This window comes from Parasteatoda tepidariorum, chromosome 9, assembly GCF_043381705.1.
Source record: "Parasteatoda tepidariorum isolate YZ-2023 chromosome 9, CAS_Ptep_4.0, whole genome shotgun sequence".
NCBI classification, from domain to species: domain Eukaryota; kingdom Metazoa; phylum Arthropoda; class Arachnida; order Araneae; family Theridiidae; genus Parasteatoda; species Parasteatoda tepidariorum.
Genome location: NC_092212.1, coordinates 29,477,015 through 29,495,438, shown reverse-complemented (window position 1 = coordinate 29,495,438; position 18,424 = coordinate 29,477,015). Strand labels below are relative to the sequence as shown.

General features: G+C 25.6%; 2 protein-coding genes across 6 annotated transcripts in view; one reads left to right on the top strand and one right to left on the bottom strand.

Moving 5' to 3' along the window:
- The window catches only part of LOC107438082 (alpha actinin), a 70,214-nt gene that overhangs the window by 669 nt on the left and 51,121 nt on the right, over positions 1-18,424 (top strand). For 4 of the 5 annotated variants that reach the window (XM_016050265.4, XM_016050258.3, XM_071185153.1 and 1 more), the window contains exon 2: positions 3,010-3,114. In XM_016050265.4, coding sequence (XP_015905751.1) covers positions 3,019-3,114 — 96 coding nt within the window. In that variant the 5' untranslated portion in view covers positions 3,010-3,018. The remainder of the gene's footprint in view (positions 1-3,009; positions 3,115-18,424) is intronic. The other variant, XM_043045006.2, reaches the window with a different exon arrangement.
- Positions 1-18,424, bottom strand: part of LOC107438107 (serine palmitoyltransferase 2) — a 63,682-nt gene that overhangs the window by 44,652 nt on the left and 606 nt on the right. The gene's annotated exons all lie outside the window — the stretch shown is intronic.

Sequence of the window (18,424 nt, the reverse complement as noted above, 5' to 3'; positions counted from 1 at the left end):
AGTTTAATCTGCATAAATTAAATCATTCAATAATGATAAGTATTCAAACAGATGAGTAAAAAATGACTACATAAAAACCATTGGCATATTTAATCTATCGGATAGTTAAAAATGTATTTGTTTACATTATAGAGCATATCCATTTAACTACATTCTATATTTTTCATATCCTATTTAAGAATGTGTTGGAAAATTTCCTATTATACTAATGTTTTTAATTTTATTATTTTTTGAAAGTTTCTTAGCATATCAGATTTATAATAAGATATATATAATCAGATAACAAAGTCAATATACTAATGTAAGTCAATTTAATTTTTAAATATTTATAACTATAGATTTTTGAGTATTTACTTCTTTTTTAGAAAGGTTTATTTATTTTAATTATAAGCTTTTATAAATCGACCCAGTTTGCAAATTTTTAGAAAATATTAAAAAATTCTGCATATTGCATAAGTTTTTTTTTACTGGATCTTAACATTTCTGCATACTGCTTGCTTAAAAATCTTAAAGTTTCACTCACTGGTTCTCATATGTTTTGTAATTTAAAACATACAAATTGTTTGAAAAATCAAGATTGTATGCAATGAATTTGTACAAATAAAAAAATAACTGTAGCTTTTATTTTGTGACGAAATAAATTGGTAATTAATGTTCGCACAAACTCTTTCCTATTGCAACTTAATATTGTTGCACATATCAATAAATTTCTCAGCAGGCATAGTGTCTATGCTTTTATTTAATTTCGGAGACATATATTCTACTTTTTATGCATGAAAAGATAAAAATTACAAAAACTATCAATTTTGGCTATCATCCGATAATTTTAGCTTTTTTTTAATGTCTCTAATGTGTTTCTATTTAAGTCAAAATTCAAGAAATATTTAATTGTTGAGAATGCCGGTTCTTGATAAATTAAAACCGTTCACTGAAGATATTCAAGGTGATCTGGTAATAATTTCCCCTTTCATCTATTTTTAGAATCCATGTCAAAAGTGAAGTGAAATGTATACATTATTAATATACAATCAATGTGGAAAAAAAAAAATTCTTATTGTATTTCTACTCTAAGCAAGCTATTTTTATAACTTAGTTTAAAAAATTATAAATTGTTATATATTATTCTTCCCTGTAGCTTATTTCTTTGATTTAAATTGATATTAAGCTTAAATTTATTACATTAAAACAATTTTTTTTTATTTCTATAAGTATAAATAAAGTAAAACTGCAGAAACTGATTTGTAAATAAAAAGAAAAATAATTGTATAAATAAAAAGAGTAAAATATCATAAATAAACTGATCTCTTATGTTTTAGAATTTGTCATCCTCTTTAGTGATTTGTTTAATTTTGATAGTAAACTTGCATTTGTATTGGTTTAAATTAGTAACCTTCATGCGCAGACTTTTTTTAAAAATTTTTAATAAGCAATGGTTCTAATTTAATTATGCAGAAGTCTAATATTTAATTATACATGCAAAATTGAATTTTTTTTAGTAATAACAAGCATTAACTTAGTCAGTCCTCATTCTTGAAATTTTGGTGTTTATTATTTATGTTTTCAGTATCTATTCAATATCTATTTTTATAGTGTATAGTAACTATTTAGTTTTATAGTGTATAGTTTAAATTAATCTTATTTTATCAGCTCTAATGCAACATAAATAAAGTATCTACCACGCTGTATTATTAGTAAGTTTAAAATTCAATTGTAGTTAAGAAAACAAAATATGTAAAAATATTTTTTTACACATAATTAAGTTACTTGCTTTTCAAAAATTAACGAAAATGTTAAATTATTTTCCATTTTTGATCAATATATTTTGGTACAAGCATATAAGAAGGATCTTATTTCCTAAAATTTACTTTGAATTTTTATTAATTTTGTTTCTATTTTTCAACTGAGTTAGATAATTAATAAGAAAAAACAGCTTTGTAATTAAGGTTTCATTATTATTTATAAATCGAGGGAAATTTTTTTTCTCTAAATTTCCCACATGTTTGTAGTTAAATAGTCGAATTATTTTATTACTAATTGAAACATTAAGTTAGAAAGCTAAAGAATACAACTTAAAATTTTTGTATAAAGTATTTCTAAGATACTAAAATTAAATGACTAATAAAAATATTAATTATCTTTTCAATTTTTGGCATGATGGCAAATAAATTGACTCTTTTTTTTTTTTAATTATTGCTTGGAAGCTCTTGTTCTTTTTATATCTCTGTGAGGTCTTCAGAATTGTCTTTGTCGTTTTAAAAAAAAAGTTTCATTGAAACAAAAATTAATCCCTTCTGTATACTTTTTTTATTGTTACTCAGATGTGCATTAGCATTTACCTTCTTTTTTTAAATTTTGAATTCAACTTCCGGAAAAATAAACAATCAATAGCAAAATCTCTTTCTGGTGAGTACTTTTCGAGGGAAATCAACAAGCTTTGGTCCATTTGTCATTCCAGAAAATTTTTACTATTAGTATAATGGTTTGTGTTTTTCTAACTTAGTAATATTATTAGATTTTTTTTAAGGCTTTACAAATACTTTATTTTTATATGATCATTATCAGATATAATTTTTTTTAGTTTCTTTCACAATAGTGTTAGGAGACATGATTTAATTTGTCAAAGCTGTCAATTCTTCTTGATTTCATTTTGCCTCCTGAGCTTTCTAAGAATGCTCTTTTAAAGTTAGCTTAATTGTTACTTTTATTAACTTCTCAGAGATATATTATCATTTTAATATTTCTTCAAAAAATGTCCATTTCGTGCGGTACTTTTGCAATTTTAAACTTATTGATTGAAATTGGTCGAACATCACTAATTTTCCATTCCAGATTGTCGACTAATATGGTAGAAGTATACCACCAGATAAAAGTTTTAAAAAAAGTTATGCGTTCCTGGCTTAAAGAGTAACATTTAGTTATTATTTAAAGTCAAAGATTAAAAAATTATATTTTTATCTTTAATCTACACTGAATTGTGTTATTATAATGAATGTTATCTTATTATTTTAGTGCTAGGTAATGATGATGTCCGCGGATGGTTCGTATATGGAGCAGGAGGAAGAGTGGGAGCGTGAAGGATTACTCGATCCAGCTTGGGAAAAACAGCAACGAAAAGTATGTGAGGCTGCAATTATTTTAACGTTTATAATCACATAATATGATTTACTAACTAATTAAACACAAATTTCTATTCTATGAAATTTAAGTAAAGCTCTTGCGTAAAATGCTTAAACCAATTCTTAACTCTTAATTCTTTATGAAAAATGCTTAAACTCTCTTCAATTTATTGCTGTAGTTAAAAGAATATTTTACATTTGAATTACTCCCTTAAATGAATAGGTAAATGAGTAAGCTTCACGTAACAAATTAAGGTTTAATTGTAATTCAATTTTTTAGGCGATTATTACGAAATTGTTTTACAAACTTGATGACGTCAATGACAAAATTGTTTTACAAACTTAATGAAGCCAATTGTAAAATTGTATTACAAACTTAATGAAGTCGATTACAAATTTGTTTTACAAACTTAATGAAGTCGATTACAAATTTGTTTTACAAACTTAATGAAGCCAATTACAAATTTATTTTACAAACTTTATGAAGTCAATGACAAATTTGTTCTACAAGCTTAATGAAGTCAATGACAATTGTTTTACAAACTTAGTGAAGCCGATTGTAAAATTGTTTAAAGTGTAAATTTACGTGTGAGCAAATTTTAGCAAAAAATGTGTTTTGTTGAAGGATTCATAAAAGCTGAATAGAAATTAATAAATTTGTGTCTTTAGACCAAAGAGAATTTAGTTCTTATATAAAGACAGGTTCGCTATTTTAAATCAATCAATTTTTAAAAAAAAAAAAATCTTTGATTTTAATCAAACTATAAATTTTTTAAGGAAATCATTGATGGAAAGTATTTTTATGTACAGTAGATTAAAAGGATAATATACTTGGGAGGAAACTCCATAAGTAATTTAAAGTAAGTTCAGGCAAACCTAGATAAGTTCAGGCAAAACCTAGATAAGTTCATGCAAACCTCTAATACTGAAAAGATATTTTCATGATATCAAAATGAAAATTAATTATGAGAGGATGACACATCGAGAAAGTTACCTTCCTTTAATTTGTTTGCATTTTGATATTATAAAAAATATTTTTTGTCTGATTTTGAAACTTCATGGATTATTTAAGGTTTGCCCTAACTTTTTTTTTTTTGTACTTCATATTTTAAATTAGTTATAAATATGAAACAGAATTCACAATGAAAAGTTTCTCTTGTGTCATAGTGTCTTCTTAATTTTTTATTGAATTTAAATTCTGATGGCCATGCATTTTAAAGCAATAGCAAGTTTTGTTTCTCCATTATTTAAAAAGGGATGTGGAATATTCCTGATATTCTTTATATTTGTCATTATTTTTTAATAAATTAAAATGTTTTTGAAGATTGCAGCCGGGAATGAATTAGTGGCTTTACATTATTAGTTATAGGATATATAATAATTTTGAATCATTAAATTTTTATTTCTGTAAATTTGTGACCTTCATTTGCAGACTTTTTTTAAAATTTTTAATAATCATTGGAATTTATAGGACAATCATTCCAGAACATACTGCATTAATTTTAAATCGTTAAATTTTTAAAAGAAGACCCTTAAAAGACAAACTTTACTAAAAAATTTTAAATAAATTTTGATGTATTTATATATTATTCCAGTTATTTAATACATACATTTTATTTGCACACACATTATTTTGTACCATCAAAAAAAAAATTCTGTGAAAAATTTGCTTAAAATTGCTAAATTTTACATTTTAAATGCAAATATTTCTTCATAAAGTTTTTAATAATTAAATCAGAATATTTAAAAATTGATTTTTTGTAATTTTTAAATTTTTTTTTTTTATAGATATTTTGTTCCCTTTATTCCCAAAATTGTGGGGAAAATTTCAAATGAAACAACAAATTTTTATTTTTACAAATTTTTACTTATCTGAAATTCTAGGGGAATCAATGTTTCTTTCAATTAAATGTCAAATATTTTAAACTCTCCACATTCGAGTTAAAGAAAATCCTTATTAGAAATTGAGAAATACATATGTTTATTAAAGGTGTTTTATGACCAACATTAAATAAACCAAGTACAAGTTTCATAATTTTAATCATAGCTTATCTTGTTCCGAGCTTCATACCATAATCTTAACTATGTTCTTTTTTTCTATTAACGATATTTTATTCTTTAAAAGCATCTACTGTAAAGCATTTGTTATCAGTCCTGCTTCACAGTAATAGTCTTCGTACCTATTTATAAGTACCGCCCACTCCGCCAAAGATTTTTATGCTATTTTAAGAATCTTAGCCTTACTATGTCATTTGCCTTCAACATTTTTTATTTTATGAAAATGATATAAAATCTCTTTCATTGACCTTCGCCATTTGCTTTTTCGCAGCTTTGAAATAGAATTTATTTATTCCATTTTTATTTACAATACACAACTTTAACTATTGATATTTTATATTAAAATTATTTTCAAGGGTAGGAATTATAATTGAATTCATTGTGTAATAACTTTGTTCCTAGATAATTAAGTCACAGACTACGAATTAAACACATTCTTATTATTTTTTTTTTAAATTTTTTTAATTATGCAGAGATGCCAACTGCTCCGGACAAGCCGGAATAATTAAATAAACGGTAATTAACTACAAAGAAAATTTTGCAAATATTTGACTATTTTTGCTTTCTTTTTAAATGGTATAGCATTACTTGAGCTCCATCAAGTGGTGAATTATATAAGCCTACGAATTTTTTAGAAATAGTGGTGGATAAAAATCTACTAAATTGAATTTATTAAACTACGAATCACAATTGATAAACTACCACTTTAATATATATATTTGCTGCCCGGAGCAAGTTGGCATCTCTGATTATGCCAAGCGAGTTAGCGTAACTTAAGTGTGTTAGCTTTATCTTTGATAATAAAGTTAAAATCGTCCCTTTCTTTCTACTCATGGACTACAAATTCAAAACTTGCTTATTTTTATATTTTGTTTAAAATAAAACAACAAATTAGCATAGGTTACAAAGAAATACTCTTAATTCTTTAAAAAAATTTACATAGGCTATAAAATATAACCTTTGCATTCCTTGAAGTTAAAGTGTTTAGATGATGTTTGGTAAAAAATAGTCTGATCAAAACTCACTAAAATCGTCATTTGCAAGATTTTTCTGTCATTTTGGTTTCAAGAAGGTATTGGTATGTAGGGTAAATTATAATTTTTGTTATAATTGTGTAACTCAGGAAGATCGTGTTTTACAATAGTATGAAGTCAACTTTAATTTTTCTTTTATTTTAACAGTTTAACATTAATATTTAGCATAAATATGAAATCACTACAAAGTAAATATACTTGGGAAAAAGACACAACTTATAAGTTATTCGTGGTATAGTAGAACAATGTAAGAATATCATTGCAATATTTATTTTCTACTGGAGCTTGAGGTTACAAAGAGATAAATCGCTTTTTAGTTTTTTTTCTTCTTTCGAATTTGGCATTTTTGCATCAAACTGTTTCTTGACGTTGTTTCCAGGTTGGTCTTTTATGCGTTACTGAACTTTTCACTTGATAGCAGTATAATACAAAAAAGAAAAATCTTATTGTCAACCGCGACTAAAGTTTCTTTCTCTTGGTATTTCCACCAAGAAACAACTTAAACACGTGGCTTATTCTATTGCTTCAAGCCTTCCGGTTAAATTGCGAATTCTAAATATCGATAGCCATATTTTATTTCGTCATTGCTTGATTTTTTATCAAGGATCGTTTTTTTTTTAAAAAATTCTTTTAAAAAAATTATTTGTGTATTTTAGTGTACTCAATAAAAACTTTTTCCCGTTAAATCTGCAAAAGGCTGTATAATTTTATTTTAATTTCACTTATTTTATTTGGAATACTCTGTTGTCAAACTTAAAAAGTTGCTTCGAGAGAATTAATATTGCAACTGTTATTTTTCATCAATTAATTTTTTCCGTACATTCTACACCGAGAGAGATGTGCTCCATTTTTCCTGCATTCTTTGGATTCTAATTTAATTTTTCGTGAATACGCCCAACGCATTTTTTATGGATAAGAAAATGCCATTTTTAAGGTCTTGTGCACTTTCGAATACGGAACTGCGGCTTGTAGCGTCCATTTGTTACGCTCCACAAATATTTAATTGACATCTTAGCGTTTCCGAGACACTTTATTGTGAGACTCTGCTTTCAAGGTCATCTCTAAGCCAAAGTCGAGGACGGTGAACTACCTTGAACATCTTCAAAGATGTGCACTATATGGAGATGAAGTCGATTATTTTAACATCGTCGTGACCGAAATTCCGAGAATCTGGTTTTCTTTTCGTTCACTTTTTTATGCTTGAGATCGTGAGGAACCGTTCCGTTTGTAGGAAATATTTACTGGTTTTGACGTAATATTCTAATGAACAAAAATTTTCTAGCTAGAGTATCTTGTTCCAGATCTTAAAATAGTTATAAGTTTTATCTATTTTCTGTATCACGTTTTCATTAAATAATTCATGAAGTGGTTGTGACATAGAGGAAACATGCGGCAATATGCTTTTCTATTGGCAAATTTGAAGTCGATTGTTACAACTGTTCGTATTTGTTTTGATAAAGAACAAATATTTTGAAATTATTTGTTTTATTTTAAACTAGCGGCTTAACTGTTACATAATTTATGTGTTGGGCTTTTATCGTTTGCGGATCCAAGGAATAAATATGCTCATCGAATCGAAATCGTATCGAATAATCAAAAGTTTTAGTTGCCTCGATAAAAAAATTATAAAATTTAAGGAATTTAAACGAATTTTAATGTTTTTAAATTATTTATATTAGTTTTGCTGACTATCTGTTGGATAATTTGCTTTTTGGTTAGTTCGATACAATTGTTCAGTTTGCAGATCTCAGGAATAAACATGCGTATCGTCAAGTAAAAATCTGTATTTTATCTACTTCTTATGATAAAAATGAAATGTTTTATAAAATTTAAAGAATTCAGTATTTCTAAATCATTTGTTTTATTTTAATTTTACCCCGTAACTGTACCATAATATACTACTCTGTTTTATTGTCGTTTGCGTATTCCATAACATGCTGATACAAGTGAAAATTCGTATCGAATGTTCAAAATTTTTTTGTTTTGATATAAAACAAATTTTATTTGTATTTAAAGAATTTAATTAGATTTCAATATTTTAATTTATTTACACCATTTTAACTCTATAGCCTGAGTGAGGGAGATAGTTTACTATTCAGTTGTTTGTCGTTTGCAGATCCCAGGAATAAACATGCTGATCCTCAGGTGAAAATTAGGTCATTCTGTTTTCTCTTGATCTGCAGGTGGGGAGACATAAAAAGCTCAAAAAGAAAACGAAATGTTGGCGTGCATTTTTCGCAATGTTTTGTCATTGTGCTTGTTCGCATTCCTCCAAGAACCTTCTCACCTGAGATTTAGCCTAAATTTTATTTGTATGCTGAATTATTTTTAGTCGTTAAATTGTCGACGCTTATATTTTTATACGTGTGATTAAACACTAAATTATTGCCCCACTAATTTTTAGCAGAGTAGTTTCACATTAATATTATTATAAAAAAACTTTTAGTTAAAGTTAAGTTTTTTTTTAGAAGGTGAATAGAGGTTCATTTTAATAATCTTTATGTAAACTCGTTCAATGTTTTAAATTGTACTCATAAAATAAGTGTTATATCAGGGTCTGTTGATTTAAATCAGCATGATTTAAAATCACGATTTAAATCATGATTTAAATCAAATATTTTTTTAAAAAAATCATTGATTTAAATCAACAGATTTTTTTAAAAATATATATTGATTTTAAAAGTTAGAAAACAGTGTTTTAAATTATTGATACTTTAATTATTTTCTTTTCTTAGTTTTAANGTGTTATATCAGGGTCTGTTGATTTAAATCAGCATGATTTAAAATCACGATTTAAATCATGATTTAAATCAAATAATTTTTTAAAAAAATCATTGATTTAAATCAACTGATTTTTTAAAAAATATATATTGATTTTAAAAGTTAGAAAACAGTGTTTTAAATTATTGATTCTTTAATTATTTTCTTTTCTTAGTTTTAAAATTTATTTTAAATAAATTGCTGCATTAATTAATTTTAGTTAACGAATTTGCTTTCTTCCTCGATGTGTGTTAAATTCCAACACATTTGGAATTACATTTTTAAAAATCTTTTGATTCTTGAGATTCAAAGTACAGATTAAAGTAAACATTTAGTGCTGTCTTAATATAGGCTTGCATAGCTGTAGAAAGTAATTAATAAACATGAATTTTTTTCAAAAAAAAAAATGCAAATAATGTTGAATACAACTCAACCTTTTGATTGAAAAAGCATGGAATTAAAATCTACATTATATTTTATTGGTGGAAAATGTATATTTCTAAAGCTTGAGGTTATATCAAAAGAAATTACCCTAATATGCCAAAAATAGGAAGAAAAAAAACGCTGATGAATTCAGATATTTTCTTCCTGAATCGTGATTCTTCGTAATTCGGTAACTTCTCTATGAAGATTCACTGCCAGTGCAGGTTCAGGTTGATTTAATAATTCCTTGTATCACAAAAAATCCATAACCTTGCAAAATAAAGCTACATAAGTCTAGAGCTGTCTAAATTCATTATACAGAATTACTGTATATTATATTTTTGCTATGCTAATTTTCATAAGACTACAACTGAAAAAATAATAACATTCCTAAAATATATTAGCCTTAACAAAAATTAATTAGAATTTATTAACGGTTTAAAAATAAAAATAAAAGGTCGTGCACAATTTTTAAATTTCATTGTCAACAGGGATGCAAAAGCTTTCATTTAATATTACAGTGAATTCGCGATAACTCGAATCTGATAGGACTGACGAAAAACTTCGACATATANAGGTCGTGCACAATTTTTAAATTTCATTGTCAACAGGGATGCAAAAGCTTTCATTTAATATTATATGGAAATTTTACATTAAAATATTGACGTCTTTTCATCACGATTTAATAAACTACCACATAATTCGAAAAAATTCTAAACGCTCACAAATATTTTTTAAAAAAATAGTAAAATTGTATTACATGTTTTAATGTTACACTGGAGATTTTCAAAGAATTATAAAATACAAAAAAAAGGCTTAATTTTCTCTATTTTATTGTGCTCTAACTTGTCTGCTACTTCAACTATTTTAATATAAATGCTTGCAAGTTTTAACCAGGGTTAATGTTGTTTTTTGTGTTCTATAATTATCACCGAAGCTTTATATTTTTTTAATATTACCTACAGCGTATAAATATTTCAGACGATTCGACCAAAAGCCAATTTTTATAATATTTGGGCAGTGTTTAGATGTTCAGCTACAATTGCAGTATCGATTCAGTAACCAAAAATGTTGAGCAGTAGTTAATAACCAAATTATCAGAAGTAAAATATGCTTTATCCTTTTCACATTAAATGCATTTTAAGTTCTCATTAAAAGTTCTTTTTTTCCCTATGGTAACTGCAAATAACGTTTTAATTATGTATTCGCCCGCCATAAATTTAATCAAATGGAAATCTACTCGTACACTTTTGCTTGAAAAAGTATGGGAAATGTTCAAGAAATCATTCCAAATAAAGATTAATGATTACGGAGTTCATAGCACTGATTCTCTCATTCAAGTGTTCAACGAAGAATAAATGCTCTGTATTCCAATTCTGGCGTTATCGTAAATCAAGTGATCATTCTCAATAAGTCAGCCACAGGCGACATGACCAATTAAAGCACACAGTGTCATGCGTACGGTGCCGTTCGCGTGACTTTTCAGTCGTTTCAAATGTTTCGAAGAAATATTATTCGTGTTGACTTTGGGAATGGATATCTTAGTTTTTAAATTAAATTGAATTATTCATTTAGTATATTTAACTGGAGAAGAATAAAGTATTGGATGACATCCTGCTGATATTTTACATTATTACGAATATTAAATATCAGGAATACATATTACTCGCTATTATTAGGACAAGATTTTAACTTAATGAGCATTTTCTCCATGTTTAACACTATATAACTAAATTTAAATCAGTGTTAATCTGTTACTAATTATTCGATTATGAAACTGTAAATTTAAAATGAGTATATTTTTATATTTCCTTTATTTAATTCAAACAAATTAGCTCAACTTAGAAAAAATATAATATTTTAATTAAAAAATAGAAGTATTAAAAATTATCGTTTGCACTTTTTGCAGATGCTAAAAGTATGCTCTCCACAAATAGCCTTGCTGCAGTAGTTGCATGCGTATTTTTTAATCTGCGTTTCTTAGATGGAAAGAAAGCACAAATTCTGTGTTTGTTGGCCGCACTTTTTGTCATGTCTTCTGCGGCCTTTAACAATATTCAAAAGATCTTCAACGTTTTATTTTAATGGAACTAAACTTCGACTGTTAGTCGACGATTACAGTAAATTTCGAAAAGTAACAAGTGTACAGCAGTGTTTATCACCTTTGGATAATTAATTTGTTATGAAGGTATTGTAAGCGTGGTAATGTAAGCACAACAAAAATAATAAAAAAGAAGTTTTCTAGAATTAAGGGTTATATTCAAAAGTTTTATTCGCCTCATTGAAAGATTTGCAGAAATATTAAGCGATATTTATTTATATTCTTAGTTATTATTTTTTAAAAATAGTTTGCTTCTGCTATATTTATTATAACAGAGAATTTTTAAAGGTTTTGTTATTCCCGACATTCAAATTAATCTTCAGCACTTTTATAAAGTTATCCTAGAAGTGTATGCATTTTTTATGTAAACCCTAGAATGCAAGTTCTGCGACCGTATAACACTTAATGATCTTTCCTTTTTGTTTTGACCAGAGCTCTGGAGTGGTAAATAAAATTTTACGCCCTATTAAAATTTTCACCAAATTCTTTGAAATTATAAATTTTTTAATTAATTGACTATAAAATATATGTATTAATCATTCTAATAAAGATTTTTAATAATTTGTGCAACGGTGCAAAAAATTATAAATATTTTACCTCAATTTTTCTTAAAATCTGCCCTATCTAGTAAGAGCTAGTTTATTTTACTATTTTTTTGATTTGTGAATTGCGACTGGGAGGAACGAAACAATAAATGAAAACTATATTTGACGAATAAAAGAAAAGAACACCGGTATTAAATTAGTAATAAATAGTCAGTCATTGTTTAGTATGATTCATGGTATTATTTTTTATAGTCCGTGACCTGATGTAACCACGAAAAACGAAATAAAGCTACGCAGAGAATCGCTCAAGGTTCAATAACTCTCGCTATTGTGCTCAATGGAGAAACTATCGCATAAATGTAAATGGATTTGTAATGTCACTTTATAATTTGTGTTCAATATTTAAATTATCTCTCTTTTTTATGGAATTTTTTTAAAAATATAAAACTCATTTACCAGAACACTTTTTAATGTCCATTATTCTCTCGTTTGCTTATTTGCATAAATTGTAGCATATCCTGACGATAATTTTAAGTAATCAACGTTTGCATTTAGAAAAGATAGTTTTTTCAAAAAATTAATATCTAAATACGAAAAAAAGTAAATTTTCATTTGTTTTTGTGAGATGAGGAATACAGTTTTGTTATTTTATTATGAAAGTTTAAAAACAATGAATTTATCATTTTTCTTTTCAAAACTTATAAACTACTGAAATAATAACATTAAAAGCACTTTAATAGCAACTGTTATCATTCTGTAAACCCCGGCATTAAACATCTAATTTGCAATTAATCATATGATTTGCAGTTTTTAAAATTTTTATTTTATTGTCAACGTTTCTTTATGCTGCACTGACAGAGATGCCAACTGCTCCGGATACGCCAAAATAATTAAAAAAAAAACGGTAAATAATTGCAAAGTAAATTTTGCAAATATTTGACTAGTTTTGCTTGCTTTTTAAAAGGTATAGCATGTTGTAAATATTATTTAGTGATGATAGCCCTGGATGAATTATATAAACCTGTGAATTATTTAGAAATAGTGGTGGATACAAACCTACTACATTGAATTTATTAAACCGTGAACTAAGATTGATAAACCACCGCTTTAAAATATATATTTATTGTCCGGAGCAAGTTGGCATCTCTGCACTGATGCAAACTTTTTATAGCAAAATAACCAATGTTGCAAATGTTCCAAATGTGAACTTTTCATAAAATATGCGTTTAAGTTTATTCTTTTTATTTTACTGTTTTTTTTATTGCCACCGATTCTTGATGCTGTACTGATGCAAACTTATAAAGAGTAGAATAAAAATATCCAATGCTTCTTCCTTAGCCTCAAATGTTCTACGTTTGTGTGTGAACTTTTAATTTATAACTTCTATCATGTAATTAAGTTCGTTCCATAAATTTTACAGATTTACTTGGGCGCAAAATTACTTAACCGACCGAGAAGACTCGATAAGCTTTAAGAATGCATTACGAAGAACCGTTAATGGTGTGTTGAGACTGCCAAATCTGTGGAGAGAATTCGATTTACACATTTAAATGTTCATCGTTTTATGAGAAGGTCACATATCAAACATTTGTAACTGTCAAGAAACATCATAAAAATTTGATTTTTATAATTTATTATTTTTTAATGTTTTTGTACTTAGGCTCTCAGTTCCGATTAGTAATTATCAGCTATGTTTGAAAATATTTAAATGTTTTATTTTAAAATTTTTTCGATAAACTTTTTTGTGAATTTTTTACTAAACGTCTAATATGTTATTTTTACTGACATTTCTTAATACAGCACTAAACTTCTGTTGCTAACTTGAACATCAATAAAATCAAATCAATCACGCGTTTGATTGTTTTATTTATTTTTTATTGTATTCGACATATAATCATCAATGATGAATGAATTGCTGACATTTTCATACATTATTAATTGATCGATCTCCTTTAAAATAAAAAGATAAATAAATTACGATAAATTATTTATATGAATCCCATATAGAAAATTTTTCGACCGAAAATTTATCGATGAATAATTCTTTAAATTCATGTATTTTTAAAATTAACAATAAATTATTATTAATTTAAAATAAAAAGATAAATGAATGCCGTTAAATTATTTATATGAATCTCATATCAAACATTTGTGACTGTCAAAAAATTTAATAAAAATTTTAATTGTATAATTTATTATTTTTTTAATGTTTTGTAATTAGGCTCTCAGTTCCGATTAGTAATTATCAACTATGTTTAAAAATATTTAAATGTTTTATTTAAAAATTTTTTTCATAAACTTTTTTGTGAACTTGAACATCAATAAAATAAAATCAATCACACGTTTGATTGTTTTATTTCATTTTTTGTTGCATTCATACAAGCAATTCATTCATCAATGATGAATGAATTGCTGACATTTTCATATATCATTAATTGATCGATCTCCTTTAAAATAAAAAGATAAATAAATTCCGATAAATTATTTATATGAATCCTGAATAGAAAATTTTTCGACCGAAAATTTATGGGTGAATAATTCTTTAATTCATATATTTTTAAAAATAACAATGAATTATGATTTATTGTTTATTAAAATAAAAAGATAAATAAATGCCGTTAAGTTATTTATATGAATCCCATTTAAAAATGTTTCGACCGAAAAATTAACGATGAATAATGTTTATCATTTTACGAGAAGGTCATATATCAGACATTTGTGACTGTCAAAAAATTTAATAAAAATTTGATTTTTATAATTTATTATTATTTTTTTAATGTTTTGTAATTAGGCTCTCAGTTCCGATTAGTAATTCATCAGCTATGTTTGAAAAAATGTAAATGTTTTATTTAAAAAAAATTTCCATTAACTTTTTTGTGAATTTTTTATTAAACGTGTTATATGTTATTTTTACTGACGATTCTTAATGCAGCACTAAACTTCTACTGCAAACTTGAACATAAATAAAATACAATCAATCACTCGTTTGATTGTTTTATTTCATTTTTTGTTTTATTCTCACATATAATCAATGATAAATGAATTGCTGACATTTTCATATATCATTAATTTATCGATCTCCTTCAAAATAAAAAGATAAATAAATAAATAAATTCCGATAAATTATTTTTATGAATCCTGAATAGAAAATTTTTCGACCGAAAATTTATCGGTGAGTAATTCTTTAAATTCGTATATTTTTAAAATTAACAATAAATTACGATTTTTTTTAAAAAATATATGATTAACAAGCCGGTTCTTTATAAATAAAATCGTAATGCATTTTATTTGAAATTATTTACAATCTGTTTACTAATGGAAAGATAACATAGAAACATAAAAAAGCAACTAGATTGATTTGATTTCTTAAAAATAGAAATTAAGTCACTTTAAAAATTAACGGCTACTTAAAGTGACTGATATGATTTTTTTAAAAATAGAAATTAAGTCACTTTAAAATTAATGGCTACTTAAAGTGACTGATTTGATTTCTTAAAAATAGAAATTAAGCCACTTTAAAAATTAACGGCTACTTAAAGTGACGGATTTGTTTTCTTAAAAATAGAAATTAAGTCACTTTAAAAATTAACGGCTACTTAAAGTGAGTAATGAATTATATTGCTTATTTATTATGTTATTCTCCATTTAAATTATCAGGTATATGCTCCCATAAAATGACCTCACGTTTTGAAAATAACCATGAATGAAATTTCACATTTTCTTGGATTTTCATCGGTTGGTATGTGGAGTTCGTAAAAAAAGTGAGATAAGGCAGTTGATTCACCTGCAAAGTAGGTGTGATTTTGAGTCATAAATATTAAACAATGTCGGCCAATGTCTGGCAGCTATTTTCTGGAATTCAAGTTTAGATTTTAATTCTGTCGGCCTCGTGCATACTTTTAAAGCTAACAAACAAATTTAGTTTCGAAGAATTTTAAAGAAAAGTGCCAGGATTGTTGCATTTAAAACACTTTTAAACTTTTATTTTAAATATGTTTAAAACATTAAATGACATGTTTTTTTTAGCATTATTATACTGTGTCTTTTAAATTCAAATTATATTTCATTTAGAGATGTTTTTAAGAAAAATAGAACGTGTGAAGACTATACAAAAGCTCTTTTTTTTTTTTTGGAAATAAATAATAAGTGTATGTTTAATTTTTTACTTTATTTTTTAAATATTTTTTTTTAATTTTTTTTATTTTTTATATATATCTATATGCTTGCAACAATAGCTAGAATGGCAAAAATTTACAACCCCTAAGTCTGTTTGCTACTTATTTACATTTCTTCTAAAACTATTAAGTGCTAAAATTTTTCAAGGTTTTTTTTTTCTTTTTAAATTTGTATATATTTCTGGCAATACTTCATTATCGTTGTAGTTAAGTCTATAAAAAAATACTCCTAGAAATTGTAGAAATATTTTTAGTAATTTTTTTTTTTTTTTTTTGAATATATAGCTGTGTACTCAACTGCTGGATTAAAACAAAATGTTTTACACATTTGGCTTTGTACACACCAAAATTATTTTGCTAAATACGAAAAAGGTTTAGAATAAAGAGAAAAAAAAGTTTTAATTAAGAAATCGTTTGGGTGATACTAAAGTAGGAAAATTTGTAACTGCATTCTAGACTCTTGAAAAATAACTTCGATTTATATTTTGAAATTAAATTTGTTAAAAATAATTTTTTGTTCACATTCAAAATCTAAAACTACTTTTAAAATATTTATATCGTAAGCGTTAGCAGTTTAAGGATTTAAAAGAAAAAAGAATTTTTCTTTCTAACTTTTCTTAAGAAAAGTTAAGATAATAATTTAGTTTCAATTTTTAATTGAATATTATTTGATTGACTTATTAACACTGAAACGCTTATTTTGTGAAAGTTCCAAAAAATACTTAAATTGGCCTTTGTTATTTAAAAAAATAATCGATGCTAACTTTCTATTTTTAATGAAGATTGCATACAAAGTCAGATGTTCTCTATTGTTAAAATTTTACTAGGATAAGACGAGTTATCAAATTGATCTTTTTGTTCTAATTAGGCTAGAAAAATAATATGCAACAGCATATGGCTTGGTAACCGTATCAAATTTAGTAATAATAATACTTTAAGTACAAATTTGTTGATACCATGATAAGCGGTTGCATTGTATACATTTTTGATCACATAAACAATTCATCTTTAATATTATAGATAAAAATAATCAGATGGTTGATTTACTTTAGACTTATGATAAAAACCATTAATCTATTTCGTAAAAAAAAACAATGTTTATTCTATATTATTTTTTTTACTATAATTATATATTAGATTTTATGCTTTAAAAAGCTTAATTAAACATTTTTGTAACTAAATTAAGTAGTTAGATTATCTAATAGTCAATCAATTAATATGCTTAGTTTATTGAATGCATCATATAGTTTTCGAAGAAAAATTCTTTAAAAAGTTTCCGACTTAGAACAAATGTTCTGTATTTTAATGGAGTTGAATGAAATTATCAATGAATAGTCAATAAATTAATATGCTTAGTAACAATACTTATGAAGTATTGTTACTGAAAGAATGATATCTTTCTGCAAGATATTTTTAATAATAACAAATATATATGTTACTCATTTAAAGTAACAGAAGTTGTTGTGCTGACGAGAAAAAAAATTGTATATATATATTTTAAATTCGATGTATAATATTTTTTTATTTCTAATATGGGTGATATTCTGTTATTTGGGGGGAGGGGAATGCACTAATTATTCCCTTTTTCGCATTTTGTAAATCACGATTACATTAAAAAATCAAAATTCGTGAACTACCGTAAAAAATATAAATGGATTCATTGAAAAGGGGTTACGAGATTCTATTGTTGTAATTAATATGGTGCTAAAAGCAACTGATTTTAAAAACTGTGGAAATCAATAGCTATATCTGCCCTCCCTCAAAAAAAATCGACAAAAGCATTGCCCAAAAATTTGACTATCTGAATGTGCAATTCATATTTCCTATATTTCCCATATCCACGTGAAAATCAATAACTGCCAAAAGAACAATCTTGAACACTACATGGATTTACGATACTATTGGCGATACTATATAAAGACAATAGAAAACCAGAAGCGTTTCTCTACAAAAAAAAAAAGAAAAAAAAATCTTTCGATAATTTCTGCAGGAAAGAAATCCAAAATTTTTATTTCTCAGAGGAAAAATCTTCCTGCAAGAACTCTGTAACATTCTGCTACAATATCGCTGTGTCGCAGCGATTCTGTCATAGTCTCGCAAATGGATGTGAAAAAACTATTTCAAGAACGTTTCTAAATCGTTTGCTGAAAGAATGATATACTTATATAAGGAATATATGTAACTAATAATAATTTTAACTATTTACCCTAAA